The 15,698-nt window shown below is 39.3% G+C and overlaps 1 protein-coding gene across 3 annotated transcripts in view; it reads left to right on the top strand.

The window, feature by feature from the left end:
* LOC126330069 (E3 SUMO-protein ligase RanBP2-like) overlaps window positions 1–15,698 on the top strand; it is a 257,136-nt gene that overhangs the window by 115,499 nt on the left and 125,939 nt on the right. For all 3 annotated transcript variants that reach the window (XM_049996317.1, XM_049996325.1, XM_049996329.1), the window contains exons 9-12: window positions 1,866–1,989; window positions 2,167–2,379; window positions 3,084–3,204; window positions 9,667–9,826. In XM_049996317.1, the coding sequence (XP_049852274.1) occupies window positions 1,866–1,989; window positions 2,167–2,379; window positions 3,084–3,204; window positions 9,667–9,826 (618 nt within the window). The remainder of the gene's footprint in view (window positions 1–1,865; window positions 1,990–2,166; window positions 2,380–3,083; window positions 3,205–9,666; window positions 9,827–15,698) is intronic.

The following is a 15,698-nucleotide window of genomic DNA, read 5'->3' as shown; positions in this document are numbered from 1 at the left end:
TTGGAATCCCCGGCTACAAACTTGCCGACAGGCTGACCAAACAGGCGACACAGAAACTGCTTCTGGAGATAGGCATCTCCGTAGCTGACCTGTGTTCTGTCTTGCACCGCAAGATTTTCAGGCTTTGGGAGATGGAATGGCATAACAGCACACACAACAAACTGTGTGTCATTTGGCAGACTATGAATGTGTGGAAATCATCCATGCAGGCCACTCACAGGGAGTCAGTTGCCCTCTGCTGGCTCCGCATTGGCCAATGTGGCTAACACATGGTTACCTCCTCCGTCTTGAGGACCCACCTCAGTGTTGCCTTAGCTCCCAAATGACAGTCGTCCACCTCTTGCTAGACTACCCACTTTTAGCCGCTCTGCTGCAGAATTTTAACTTTTCCCAGCACTCTGCATTTTGGTGTTGGACGACAGTGCGTCCACAGCAGCTTTAGTTTAAAATTTTATCCATGATAGTGGGTTTTATACTTCTATATTGGTTTTAGCACGTGTCCTTTGTCCCTCTGTGTCCTCCACACTAGTGCTTTTAGGGTGGAGGTTTTAATGTGTTGCAGAGGGGCTGGCTTTTCCATTTTATTCTTGTGGTTGGCCAACCACTGTAATCTGCTTTCATGTTTTACTCTCTTCTGTTTATAACGTCTCTGTTGTTTTCTTGTCCTCTTTTATTCCTTTTAATGTTCATTGCTTTCCCTTCGTTCTTGTGGCTTTTCCTTTCTTTCCGTTTTGTGTTACATATGTTTCGTCCGTTTCATTCTCACACTTGTGGCATTGTTTTCTTAGAAACAAGGGACCGATGACCTCGTAGTTTGGTCCCTTCTCCCGCCATTAAACCAAAAAAATTTTTCTGAGATTATTTCTGAAATTAGTGAGTGTATTTTAAAACTTGTCTTGTGACCCCAATGAAATGCATGTTTTTGTTTCCAAATGGGTTTTGTTTTATAGAAATAAAATAACATCAGTGGTCTTAATGAAACACACATACCATTTGGCTTGCTTTCTCCACCTAAAAGCAGGTCATTACAAAAGACATTGATGTCAGTACTTAAATATTTTTAAATGTGCGAGTAAAAAATCTGAAATCCTTAACTTTTTTCCTTGAACTTACATTTTTAATTACCCTTGAGATCTCAAAATTTGTCAGGGAAAAATGCTGAAAGTATCTGGAAATCACAGAAATATCATGGAATTTCACTTCAGGAAGCTTGTGACATCTCTTTAATTTTATCATAAATTATCATTCTTCAGTAATAAACACACACAGAGAGAGAGAGAGAGAGAGAGAGAGAGAGAGATTGTAAATGACAAGCAGGTGTCAGTAACATGCATACTTCCTTGGTGCAGCAAATTGGAATGCGAGAGTGGGGGGGCCTTGCTTCTATCTTCGTTTGTTTTGTTCTTAGCAATTAAGGCAACATATGTTTAAATGTGAACATGTACTAACTTCTAATATCAGGAGTACCATTCCAACCCTTATGTTAATTGGTAAATTACATATCCTAGCAATAAAAAATTAAAAAGTTCTTTTTCATATGTTTCCAGATTTTATGCATTTAAAATTGCTTTTGACACATTCCTGGGCAAATGCCTATTTATAAATGTCCTGCCCACTGGGCATTTGCCCACATCCTATCCAGGTGCCAACCTGAAGTTATAGGTTAGAGATGGTACTGTGTTGTAGAATGTCTGACACATCCATGTTTTGTTTAGCAGTGAGCCAAACAAATCGATCTGCTATAGTACTTTAATACTGCCTTCTTGAGTTTGTTTTAGGCCAGTTGTTTAAAGGAATGATAATTTTCACTTACTGTATGAATCTACCATTTGCAGTGATACTTATTTTTATTTCTTAAATTACAGAGAATCTTCAATACTAGAGACCACCATCAGCAAATAGGAACTTCCCACTTCGTGAACTTCAGTTCATTTGCAGATCCACCTTTGGAAATTCCAACAGCGAGTGAGCTAAGCCCTCATGATGAAAGTAAGTATAAATGTGCCTCTTGCAATTCTTCCAGGTAAAGTAGGGGATACTATGGAATATGATTGCTAAGCCGTCTTTCTTGCCAGTGTGTTGTTACGTTATTAGTTACACAACATTTATAGCAGCAATCTGTTGCCAATGCTAAAGATAGATATATATTTTTCTATCATATTGCAGTGTCACAGCAGCTATATCCAAACTCTCTTCATCACTTGGTATGGTTGGGTCTACAGAAGATGAGTGCAAGTAAAAGTAGCACTTCGTCAAAATTGTGCAAGGATTTTTACTGTCTTGTATTTGATGGTCTGCAGTTAACTACAAAAAATTTAAATTCTGCAGGCATCGAAACACTGTGCAGGCTTGATATTGATGCTTTCTTGTATGCTACAGGTGAGTTCTTTGATATCATGTTGAAACTGAGGATTAATATGTAAGAATTTATCAAAGATTGTCTAAGCCTTTTCTTTTTTGGTTGAATTAAATTTCCCTTCCATTCTTCCAATAAAACTCAGCCTGTAATCTTCCTTTCTCATCTCCTTTGGTAAGTTTCTCCTAACACTCGAATTCTGGGCAATTTTTCCTAACTCTCCTAATTTGCTAAACCTCGCTAGTCATTTCTCCTTAGCCCTTTCCTCCCCCTTCAACCTTTCTGCCAGAAGAAGGAACCACTGGTGCCGAAAGCTTGCAGATTTCCTTAACCTTCATATGTGTGTGTGTTCTCTTGGTGAGTAGATTTATCTATCCGTTTAGATTATATTTTCAGATATTGTAAAATGATTATTTTTGTTCACGTATTATCTCTTGTGGACATCATTCCTCCTTACGTAACTTGTCATGTCAGTTTTTGTTGTCTCTCTTATTCAGTCTATCATTTGGATGAATTTAAAGATTTTTTAAACTCTAGTTTAACAGCAGGTTGCTTTCTCGTAATATTGACAAGATTTTATCTAGATTTTCTGCTGTTATACACTAAGAGTGTAAAATACAAATTGGCTCAAAAGGCAGCCATCTCGTAATTAAATTTAAAATTTTGATAAATGTGTTTTCTCATAGGAAATTAATTTTTGTAATCAAAAAAACTTTTACAATTTCAGTACTGTGTGTGGCAGCAGCTCAAGAGGAACTGTTGGCAGTTGGCTATTCAAACAGTGATCGTCCTGCAACACTTCCTGCGTGTATTACAGACCAGTTATGCACAGTTGCCCAAGACAAATGGTTAGCAAAAGTTCTATTTTGAAATATTCAATAATAGAGTTGCAAAAGCAGATACCCTTTCTTGGCATCCCTGCGAAGATACTACATCTCTCTCTCTCTCTCTCTCTCTCTCTCTCTCTCTCTCTCTCTCTCTCTCTCTCTGTGTGTGTGTGTGTGTGTGTGTGTGTGTGTGTGTGTGTGTGTGTGTGTGTGTTTTTTTTTAGGATTTTATTTTGTACACACACACACACACACACACACACACACACACACACACACACACACACACACACACAATAAGTTTTGTATGGTGTACAAATACTGGAAAAATCCTGAAGATGATAGTAAAGTCTGACGTACACTCAATGAGCATATTAATTAAAAAGAGCTGTTACGTTAATGAGGAAACTTCTGTTGCCACAGTGAATAGCATAGTTCAGTGCGCCATATTTCAACGTCCCTATTCTGCAGATACATGCTATAGTTCATGTATTGTTGCTATATCTCTTAAACTTGTTTCCAGCACGACAGTTATTGGTGAACATTTGTACTATAGGGAATCATACTGAAATGAATTTTCTGTATATAGTATCACCCCCGAATCAGTCCCTACCTCAGTCTAGCCTTTTTTCTGATCATCATCCTTTAATATCTGCGTAAAATGGATAGCTCATATTTGAAAATTTCTCATTAGTGGGTTACATGAACGCGGATGTAAATCATGGCGGCATTTGCGTCCTTAATTATTTTGGTTAAGAATGCAGTTAAAATATATTTGCTACAGCTGCGGTGTCTTCAAAATATTTCCACAACATTCTGCTAATACTTCACAGGAAAAATCTGTAATACCTTATTACAAACTCTAGTTGTTACACCATAGAAAGTGTAACTGTTCTGATGGCTAGATGATCTCTGATAGTTACTTTTTAATTTCTCACTATTGCTCCACATCATGTAACTTTGACCATGATCAGGCTTCTTCGTAAATCACTTAAATATGCTGTATTATTTTATCTAAGTATGAAAAACCATAAAAAGTATTCAATACTAATCATTAAAAGGGCTTTCCCTTGTGTGCTCATTATCAGTTTGTTACACATGTTGATTATTTTCTGAATCTATGTGGTTGTTTGTCAAGAAAGCAGTTTCTTCGAGGTAACTCGTAATGTTAGTCTGCAGTAAATGTTCCAAAATCCTGATGCGAATTGACACAATTCGGCAGATTACTCGTATTTCCTTTCTTGGATATTGGGGTATTGATGTGACGTGTGGAAATGTTCAGTCTTTTGGTCAAATCTTTTCAGGGAGCAATCGATTGTATGTCATTGCTAAATATAGAGCTATTGTACAGACATACTCTGAGAGGAACCTGAATTGTATACAATCTGGACCAGAGCCTTTACCTTTATTAAATGATTTAAGCTGCTCTGTTACGCTGAGGATATCTACTTCTAAGTTACTCATGTTGGCAGCTGTTCTTTGAATATTTACTTCACTATCTTGTGTGAAGAAGTATTGGAAAACTGTATTTAGTAATTCTGCTTTAGTGGTACTGTCATCAGTAACATCATCATTGTTACACATAATGAAGGTTTTGGTTATGTCTTTCTGGGAGAGTAATTTACATATGTCTAGAATCTCTTTGGTTTTTTCTGCCAATTTCAGCACAGTCTTATTGTGGTAAGTATTAAATAGCATCTCGCATTGAAGTTTGCACTACATTTTGAGCTTCTGTAAAACTTCTCCATTCTTGAGAGTTTTGCGTTCTTTTAAATCTGACCTGTTTTCTGGCGTTCAAAGTCCAATCGAATAATTGCAGTTTTTATTCACTACAGATCTTTTTCTGCATCATTTTATCCCCAAGTTTTGCATTGCAGACTTTGCTGCAGGTTTTGCCAAAGTATTTTCAGTCTTAAACACTTCTGCAAACAGTTCCACACACAATTTATCACATTGTGTTTCACACACTCAGTAATGAACATGCACTGTTTTAGTGTGTGCATTCAACTTGTCACTAAACATGTCTGCTCCTCCCAGTCAAATGTAATGACACAGTGATGTACTTGGGACAGAGCACGTGGGAGATGCACATGCACAGGCACGTGACAGCAGCCAATTGGTGCATTGCAATCAGTTTTGAGCCATTTTCTGTGTTGTGCATTTCTCCTGTACATTAACAAAGATCAGTTCCATGTTACAAATATTTTTCAGGCTAGTTTCATTTTGTCCAGCCTGTATAATATGTGCAAGAATCAAGGGGATAATGAGACTGAAGTTGTGCAATGGTGCCTTGGGCTGCATGTATGGCGGTATTATTATTATTATTACTACTGTTTATTATTACTATTCAGTAATATATTAAAAAACAGATTCCAAGACTTAGCAAGCGGGAAAGCACCGGTAGATAGGCACAATAGATAACACACACACACACACACACACACACACACACACACACACACACACACACACACACACACAATTTCTAGCTTTCGCAACCGGCGGTTGCTTCTTCAGGAAAGAGGGAAAGACGAAAGGATAAGGGTTTTAAGGGAGAGGGTAAGGAGTCATTCCAATCCCGGGAGCAGAAAGACTTCCCTTAGGGGGAAGGAGGTCAGGTGTACACTCGCGTGCGCTCGCGCGCGCGCTCACATCCATCCGCTCATTCACAGACACAAGCATATGTTTTTCAAATCCATGGCTATGACAGTGTAAAATATTTGGGTGGATCCAATTAAACATTCTAAGTTTGGAATTCTCCATGTCATCATAGAGTTGGAACATGGAAGTGTGAAATTAAGAGCATCAATACGATTATAGTTCACCAACTGTGGATTATAATGAAAAATATTTGTCCTCGCAGCACTCGTCAGTACTGTTACCAGGGTCCACCGCTGATAAACTTTAAACACATCCTAGTGAAGTCCCTGCCAACAAAAACCTCCCTGTCACGTTCGAAGAGCGCAGAATTTTTGCTCCTAGGAAAACTTGGCTTCTATGTGGTATACACAATTGCATTGTGCGCCAGTGGCAATTGTTGGTTGTATCTGGCTCACAGGTCACAGTTTGTTTATGAAATGGATGGTGTGAAATTTCTATGCTAGCTCAATTAAAATTCACATTTCCTCCCTTGCCCATATGCTAGTCACGTTGTTCTGTCTGTAGTGTACATACATAAAAACTCAGATACCCATAAGCATGTTAAAAAGGCAAAAAGAATAGTTCAATATTATGAAAAGGAATGTTGTTACTCACGATATAGCGGAGGTGCTGAGTCGCAGATAGGCATAACAAAAAGATTGTTACAAATAATAGCTTTTGGCCAGAAGGCCTATGTCGGAATGAGACAGCAAATGCAAATCTCACACATAACTGCAGTCTCAGACAACTGAGAATAGGAGACTGATGACCTTCTCTGTTTGGTCTCTCTAAACACTGAATCAACATCATTAGACGCGAATGTGAGTAAAAAAGTACAGTTGTAGTGAGATGCGATCCTGCAACAAGACACTTTGTAACTCCGCATCTGCATCCACTACACTACATTACACTAAACTAAACTTCTGTGGTACTGTCTTAAGTTGTGTATTGCCATATCCTGAGGGGTTGAATTGCAGCTATATTATTAAGTGTCATTCAATCATAACACCGAGAGAAATAGGTTTTTATGTATGTTCACTTGGTCTTTTCCAGAGGTGAGCAATGTCATGAAATAATATTATCATTGATAGACTTCCATTGTGAATTTTAATGCCAATCCTGGAACTTTATTTTTTCTTCGTGGATGTATAGATTAAACCAGTCGTCATCAAACTGTGGCCTGCAGCCCAAATCAAGTATTTGTGTGGCCCACAGCCATATTTAATATAATATGCATCTAGCAACTAAGAGTCAAATACAAAAATGTCAACTAATGTTAAAAACTTCTTGACACATAACCCGTGCGTTTGGACAACATTGAAAGTGTAAAGTTTCTGTTGTCATAGCATGGCTTAAGCTCACTTGGAGAGTCTTTCCGAATGTGTACAGCAGTATAAAGCATGACACACATGTTGAACCAATGTCTGAAGGCAGTCCAATGAGATGTAATAATGCCATCTGTCACATGCATGCCATTTCTTTTCAGTGCAGTTTAGGGAGACGCTATAAGGGCTTTCAGTTAAAGGCCATATGCGGTTTGTTTTGTTTTGGAACTTACATCCCATGATTATATGCTGTTTACTGGTAAAATTTGTTGTAATAAAAGGACAGGGAATGTTACATTGGTGATTTAAAAAAAATTAAATAGTAACTAGTGTATTATGAAAGTATGCTGGGGGAGAATTGCATGACCTCATGTATGGCATAAGCAGTTGAATACATGCACACTGTGGATTGAGAATAAATTGAAGAAAGATGGAAGTAGTGAGGAATAGTAGAAATGAGACCAATGATAAACTTAACATCAAAATTGAGCACCACTAAAAGTAGACAGACAGAAGGAATCCTGTTGGAAGGAAAATATGATGGATGGAGTAAGGAAGACATGAAACGCAGATTAGGACATTATGACCAAAAGCAGTTTCCTATAGTCAATTACTGGACACACATTGGAGTGGTTTTCTCGAATTAATGCTCACTGCCATGCCATACGACACTAAGCGAACAGAACTGGATCTTTCCTACCAAGATGTGATTCGGCATCACATATACAGTTATTACAATTGCAGAGATTGGGTCACATTAGATAGCTTCACATGACATTGCATAAGCTAAATTTTTGAAGACTAGAATTCATCATTGCAACTGGGTCATCAGTCATGAATACAGCAATCTAAAGTAATGTAGCGGCGTAGTGCAGTGGTTAGCGTGTAAACCTGGCATGTAGAAGGTCATAGATTAGAATTGCATCAGATGCTGGTAGAGGTTACCTTTAACTGCCGTGAACAAAGTTCTTATGATTTCAGTTCTCCCATAGACTGTTGACCCCCATTTCTTGAATACATTGCACATTAAAGGGCTGCAGGTGGATAGCTGCATATACTGTCATTCAGAAACAAGTTGAAGTGAATTTAGGAGAATTGCGCCAAGTTTTTCAACATGGAATTGAAGCTGCAGGAGTTTTGGTTTACCATGGACTTGATGTCAGACTGTTAGTACAACTTGCTCATGCATTTCCTGAAGGGTAAGCACATATTGGAAGAGTTTAAATTCAGTGTTGCAAAACAAGTCATCTGCCACTGTTCATTGGTCACTTTGAATCAGTTACCGACAGAGCATATTGCATCTTGCTGTGGCTCCTTCCAACATTGCTCTTTAACAAATCAGTAGCATTTGTGAAGTGACCCACTGTGTTTGTGTGTCACCTATAACTGAGTGGTAGCCGTCAGCCGATATGCTATCACTGTAGTGGCAAGTGATAAGACATCAACTGTCAAGTAATTTTAATCTGAGCTGAGAACTGTGTGTTATAAAATAGATTTATGTGCTGTGGGGACGTTGGAAAGAATTGAAGCACTAGAGAGATACGATGCTATAGAATGATGATGAAAATTGTGTGGGCTGAAAAAGTACTAAATAAATAGATTGTTCGCGGAATTTGCAAGCAGAGTAACATCTGGAGAACTCTGACGAGGAGGGGACAGGGTGATAGGGCATGTGTTAAGACATCAACGAATAATTTCTATGGTAATAGAGGAAGTTGTAGAGGGTAAAAACTGGAGATTTTACTGCATCCAACAAATAGTTAAGGACATTAGGTGCAAGTGCTACTTTGAAATGGAATGGTTGGCACAGATGAATTAATGATGGGCCACTTCAAATCAGTGACGTTTAATGACCCTAAGATAAACTTTTGAGTGCTCACATAGTAAACTCTTAAATGTGCTGCATCCATTGGTAAGGTTAACTTAGCTCTATATTTATGATCATGATAACTCCAGAATAGTTGCAAGCACACATCATGTGACAAACTCACCTAGAAAAAGGCGTGCTGCATCGGCAAGAGGATGGTTGAAGTGATTGCTATAGCAAGCAGAGATCTACTAACACCAGTATTCCATAGGGGTCCCTGTTTTGACCAGAACCGAGGTGGAATTATCCTACACTTCGGTCAGGGCATGAAGATGGCATAATAAATCAATGGAAATGGTAACCAAATAAAATGTTTGGAAACAGTCCGGCTGAAAGGTGTTTGATTTGACATCCTGTACCTTAAATGAATACTTTTGTCTTACTTTATGTACTTACTTCCAGATTTCCATTTTTAAATAGACTATAGTTCATTAAATTTGTTGTTTTATGGCTCTTTATGAGAGACCACCTTTCCCTCTCTCCCCCCTCCCTCCCTCCCTACTTTCCCTCTCTCCCCCCTCCCTCCCTACCTTCGCCCTCCCCGCCTACCCTCGCCCTCCCCCTCTGCAATCTGTGTATTGTTATTTTTCATTTAATGACTTTGTATTTGTCATTTACATCTTTTGTCATTACATTCTTTTTATGATCCAGGTGGATAGCTGCATATACTGTCATTCAGAAACAAGTTGAAGGGAATTTAGGAGAATTGCGCCAAGTTTTGCAACATGGAATTGAAGTTGTAAGAATTTTGGGTAACCATGGACTTGATGTCAGACTGATAGTACAGCTTGCTCGTGCATTTGCTGAAAGGGTAAGCATACATTGCAGATTTTTTTTTGTTAGCTGTCATTAATTACAAAATTTGCTAAAATAGGAACTATTTTTTTCTTCTTGTTCGAAATTTCTCACCATTTGTTCAAAAATGGTTCAAATGGCTCTGAGCACTATGGGACTTAACATCTGTGATCTTCAGTCCTCTAGAACTTAGAACTACTTAAACCTAACCAACCTAAGGACATCCATGCCCGAGGCAGGACTGAGCGCCAGAACCGCTAGACCACTGCAGCCGGCTCACCATTTGTTAATACACACACATTTTATACATAGCAGTGGACTTCATACCAGTAAGATTGCTAAATTCCGTTTCAGTAATCAAACCAAGTAACTTTCACACTCTTTTTAAATTCATATAGTTTCTCCCAGGGGATGATTAGTTGCCCATTTTGTTATTCCACATTCTTAGGTAAAAATAAAATGAGATCATGCCAAATGCCTTAGGTATTGTTAAATTTCATCCTCTTTTTACTGTTACCCCCCCCCCCCCCCCTCCGCAATCCTTTTAAGTGGAGGTCAGACAGGACATCCCTGCTAAATTTTCGCACCCAAAGCTGGAACAGTGTGTCACCAGTTTTATTAACACAGTAGAACCAACTCATACCAGTCTGCCGTATAAGAGATGAAAATGCAACATGTTTTGTGTCAAGGGGTGGGAGAATCTTGCTTGCTTTCTTTCTGCATTGTGAGGCACTATTATAAAAGCAAATCATTAATTTTAATTTGAGTTCTGTGTTGAGGGATTGAGCTTTTGATTAAAAAATTTTGCTAGCTCAATACATACATCAAGAGCAAGAGCTGGAAAGCTAGTGTGAATAAGTTTCCTGCTACATGTTTCTGTGTTTCATACATCAGTGTGCTATAGCTGAATGCTTACTGTTTTCTAGTAAAGAAAATACAGACTTCTTCTATTGAAGACCTGAGGTAAATTGGCTAGTGGATTGTTGTATTAAAAGTTATAAAAAGTGGTGCGGTTTTTTTTGACATAGATATGTATGCAGAGGAACATTTCATAATGGGAGGGACCCTCCATGGTATACAGTCACTGTAAAGATACTTCTAAAGGAACAGAGTACTGCATAATAGGAGTAAAAAAACATAGAGCTGTAATTAGAAAGATGCTGATTGTTCTCGACAGCTGAACACGTTTCAATGTGTGATGCCTTCAGTGACTGCTGTAGCAGAATATTGTGAAATGTTCTTTCACAAAGCCCAAAGAAATTCTGGTTTTATGCAAAGGTTGTTTGCACCAAAGTTAGTGAATGACACAGGAACTGAGATTGAGGATAGCAGAGCAAAAGCTAAAATGCTTAACTCAGTTTTCAAATGTTCATTTATAATGGAAAAACCTTGAAGAATTGTGCCAATTTAGTCTTCATACTACTCAAAAGATGTATGAAATAAGTATTAGTGTCATTGTGATTTAGAAACAGCTGGAATTGTTACAATCGAACAAATATCCAGGACCCAATGGAATCTCTCATTTTCTATACTGAAATTTTGGCGGAGTTGGCCCCTCTTAGAAGTATTATAATCTGTCATAGATCCCGCGAACAAGAAAACGTGCCCAGTTATTGGAAAAATTCACAGGTCACACCTGTCTACAATAAGGGTAGTAAAAGTGATCTACAAAACTACTTTTAATATCCTTGTTGTCAATTTATTGTGGAAACTTAGTCCATATTCAGAGCTCAAACATAATGGAGTATCTCGAGCAGGATGACATCCTACAGGCCAATTAGCATGGATTCCGAAAGTGTTGATAATGTGAAACACAACTCAAGCTTTGGATCAAGGTAGTAAGGTAGATGCTGTATTTCTTGATTTCTGGAAAGTATTTGACTTGGTACCACACCTATGCTTATTAACAAAAGTAGGGCCATGTGGGGTATAAAGGGAAATTTGTGACTAGATCGAGGACTTTTTGGTAGGCAGCATGTTTTCTTGGCTGGAGAGCCATTGCCAGGCACTCTTGATGTTCACATTGTTTATTAATGACCTTGAAGACAGTATTTTGCAGATGATGCAATGATCTGTAATGAAGTACTGTCTGAAGGAAGCTGTATAAATATTCAGTCAGATCTTGATGAGATTTCCAAGTGGTGCAAAGATCAGAAATGTAAAATTGTGTACTCCACAAAATGAAAAAACCGTATAATTTCCTACGGCTATAGTATAGCAGTGGCACAGTTGGAATTGCCCAACTCATACAAATACCTGGCTGTAACACTTCGTAGGTATATGAAATGGAATGATCACGTAGGTTCAGTCATGTGTAAAGTAGGTGATAGTGCAATCTGGGGAAGTGCAATCTGTCTGTAAAGAAGATTGTTTAGAAATCACTCAAGTGACCTATTCTGGAATATTGTTCATATGTGTGGACCTGTACCAAGTAGGACTAACAGGGGATGTTGAACGTATTCAGCAAAGAGCAGCACGGGTGCTCACAGGTGTTTGTAATCCATGGGAAGGTGTCAAAGAAATACTGAAGAAACTGAACTAGCAGATTCTAAATGGCGACTCTTGGAAAATATTAAAATCGCTAAAGTATTGCTCATATAGGGATTGTGAGGATAAGATTAGAATAATTTCTGCATGCACAAAGGCAGGCAGTCATTCTTCTCATGCTCCATACGTGAATGGTACTGTCTGCCATGCACTTCGTGGTGGTTGACAGAGTATGGCTGTAGATGTAAAAATGTGACCAAAACTTGGAAGGTTTAAATGGTGGTATGGAAAGCAAAGGGCCAGTCTCTATTTTTAGCTGGTCAGTTTCTTGATGTGGTGTGTGATACTCACTAAATTGCTGATGGTGAGCCTAAATGCTTCAGTAGTGTTGTGGCTGTTAAGCTATGTGGTGAAATTCAAATAAAAATTGTTGTTTAGGACATGGGCAGAAGAGAATGGGACAAGTCTTACGAAACACTGTGAGGACATGACAGGAAAAGAACACTCGGATGGCATTCAACTGGTGCACAAGAGACATTCCTAAACCCAGAAAAACCTTGCAGAATATTATGGTCTAGACATCAGGAGAAAGTGCAAAAATGTCAGTGAGAAGAGAAAAGCAGTTTTGGCAACTCTGTTTCACAGAATATCCACTGATGATTTTTTATACTTATCAATAGAATCTGCAGAAACAGTCCATTGTAACTCAGGGTGTATATGACCCGGGAGAAAAACGGGAAAAACCCGGGAATTTTTTTTGTTTTAGTTTTCAGTTAAATTTGGCTGGTAAGAAACAATACTGTAATAAATACTGTAATAATGGATATTACTGTGTCCCCTAACTGCAGAATAATACTGCAGCAATAAAACATGAACGAGAGCAAAAAAATGAAAGTAGGACGTAAGTTGCAAAGGAAATGCGTCATGTACAATAACAAAGCACAATGCTCATACAAACGTGTGCCAACAGCAAAATGTGTCAAAGAATTAGGATATTTATGCAATGCTTCATAACAACAAATTGCCTCCGATCATTGTGAATCACAGCTGTTTACATTAGATGCATTTAAGCAGTACCTTCTACCGCTTTTGGTTACAAAAGTGTGGCTGTTAGCTGTATAAGCAGTAGCAGCAAACAGCAAATTAATATTCTTGAGGAAAAAAGCCTTGTCTCACAAAGCGCCTAGTATTCAGCGCACGTTGGTCTGTCGATTACTCATATGATTTTGAAACGCATCCCTGTTGGTTTTTAAACATATTCTAAGTTGATATCTGAATGAATCATAAGCTGATTTTTGAATGTGTGCATCGTGTACATGATGTACCTGCCAGGGGAATCCCCGTTGCATTTAGAAATGATCTTTTCTGCAGACAGAAGGGACGAGGCTATACAAGCTGAGCGGAATAAAGCCAAATGGGTGAATGCCAATCACTGTCTGATTATGTGGTTGACTGGGTTTGGGAATGATCAGCAGTTTTTATAACTGCCAGCGAAATCCATAGATTCAGACTACCAGAATGGAAATAAGAGTGACAGAAATAACAAGTAGGAAAGATTACGTGTTATCTTCTCGGTGTATCCAAGAAAATGAAATTTTGACAAACTTTTTGGCCAGATTGCTACACTAGTTAGGGCCAGTTGTACAGCCCCTGGTAGCAGCCGCCAAGTTCTATTTTGGGAGAAGCACGGAAAACGCGTTGTATGAACACGTATTAACGCCTAACAGGAAAAGAAACGCCAGGCAACTAAACCTTTGATTGTGGCAGGGTTAGTGAAGTTAACCAGAGAAAAATTTTGAAGCTGGCAGGAATAGTTACAGAATTAGTGATGACAACATTGTTAGAACAAGGAAGGGGAAGTCACACAAATTATGGAAGAATATGACGATTCCAAATTAAGATTTCGTACTACTACTTTTCGATCCATGCCTGAGAAGCTGTAGCGTATAAATGAAATGTAAAACTGTGATTCTTGAAGTTTTCGCGGCGTACTGAGTATTCGATGAGATTTCGGGATTGCAGCCGGATCACGTTGACTTCTTGCCACGATATTTCGGCTGGCAATCGTCCAGCCATCTTCAGGTGAGTGTGCGTCACTGGAGACTGCAAGTTCCGGGAGTCAGCTTTATAGCAAAAAATTGGCGCGAAAACGCATGCGCATTGGCCACCGTCACAGGAGCGTCCTCTGTCGAAGTCCGCGCCCTCTGGAGCTACTGTTCAGAGGTAATGGTTACTCTCCACATCAGATTAGAGCAGCGCTAAGAAGGAAGAAACGTGACCACTCACATCAAGAAGATAAGGAGCTTTTCAGGTCCAGGGCGTTCCTTCCATACGCCGGCAACCTTTCATCTAAAATAGGCAGGATCCTAAGGAAACATCAAGTAAAAGTAATCTTCCGGCCACCGGCGAAGATTAGTGCCCTTCTCGGTTCGGTAAAGGACGATCTGGGTCTGCGGAAGGCCGGAATCTATAAAATTCCTTGCCAGTGTGGCAAAGCTTACATCGGTCAGACGACGCGCACAGTACATGAAAGGTGCGTTGAACACGAACGCCACACTCGCCTTTTGCAGCCCAGTAAGTCGGCCGTAGCTGAGCATTGTATTACCACAGGACACGCTATGGAATTTTCGGCCACGAAAATCTTGGCCCCAGCGAAAACTTTTTGGGATTCCGTTATTAAAGAATCTGTGGAGATACGCCTAGCGCAAAATCTTATAAATCGTGACGGCGGTTTTCAACTGGACAAGGCTTGGGACCCGGTGATCTCTCTAATTTCCTCTGAGAGAAGACGGTTTATTCTAAATGACACGTCTAGCGACAGCTGACGTCTGTTTTTAGCGACGCGGGCGCGCATTCCGACAGAGGGCGGACATGTAGTTTTCACCTTTACGCATGTGCCTGCGCTCCAAAGATAGAACAGTAGCTCCAGAGGGCGCGGACTTCGACAGAGGACGCTCCTGTGACGGTGGCCAATGCGCATGCGTTTTCGCGCCAATTTTTTGCTATAAAGCTGACTCCCGGAACTTGCAGTCTCCAGTGACGCACACTCACCTGAAGATGGCTGGACGATTGCCAGCCGAAATATCGTGGCAAGAAGTCAACGTGATCCGGCTGCAATCCCGAAATCTCATCGAAATGTAAAACTATTTCCGAATCTAAAGCTTTTTGCTTGTACTACGCCTAATAAACATTTAATATTGGTACTTTGTGAGTTATATTCTATAGTGTTATAAAAATGACCATTTGTGTCAAAACAGTCTCGTTTATTTGGTGTGTGTAACAATTGCTGCAACATTAGACAGACCATTTCGTTTTATCTAGCAGGCAGTGACAAAATACACGTAATCAGATCGAGAAACCACATCAGTCTTAGATACTATTTGTGTTAACAGCTTTTTCAG

Source organism: Schistocerca gregaria, chromosome 2 (assembly GCF_023897955.1).
Source record: "Schistocerca gregaria isolate iqSchGreg1 chromosome 2, iqSchGreg1.2, whole genome shotgun sequence".
Taxonomy (NCBI): Eukaryota; Metazoa; Arthropoda; class Insecta; order Orthoptera; family Acrididae; genus Schistocerca; species Schistocerca gregaria.
The sequence above is the reverse complement of the archived record's forward strand: the minus strand, read 5'-3'. Positions and strand labels throughout refer to the sequence as shown.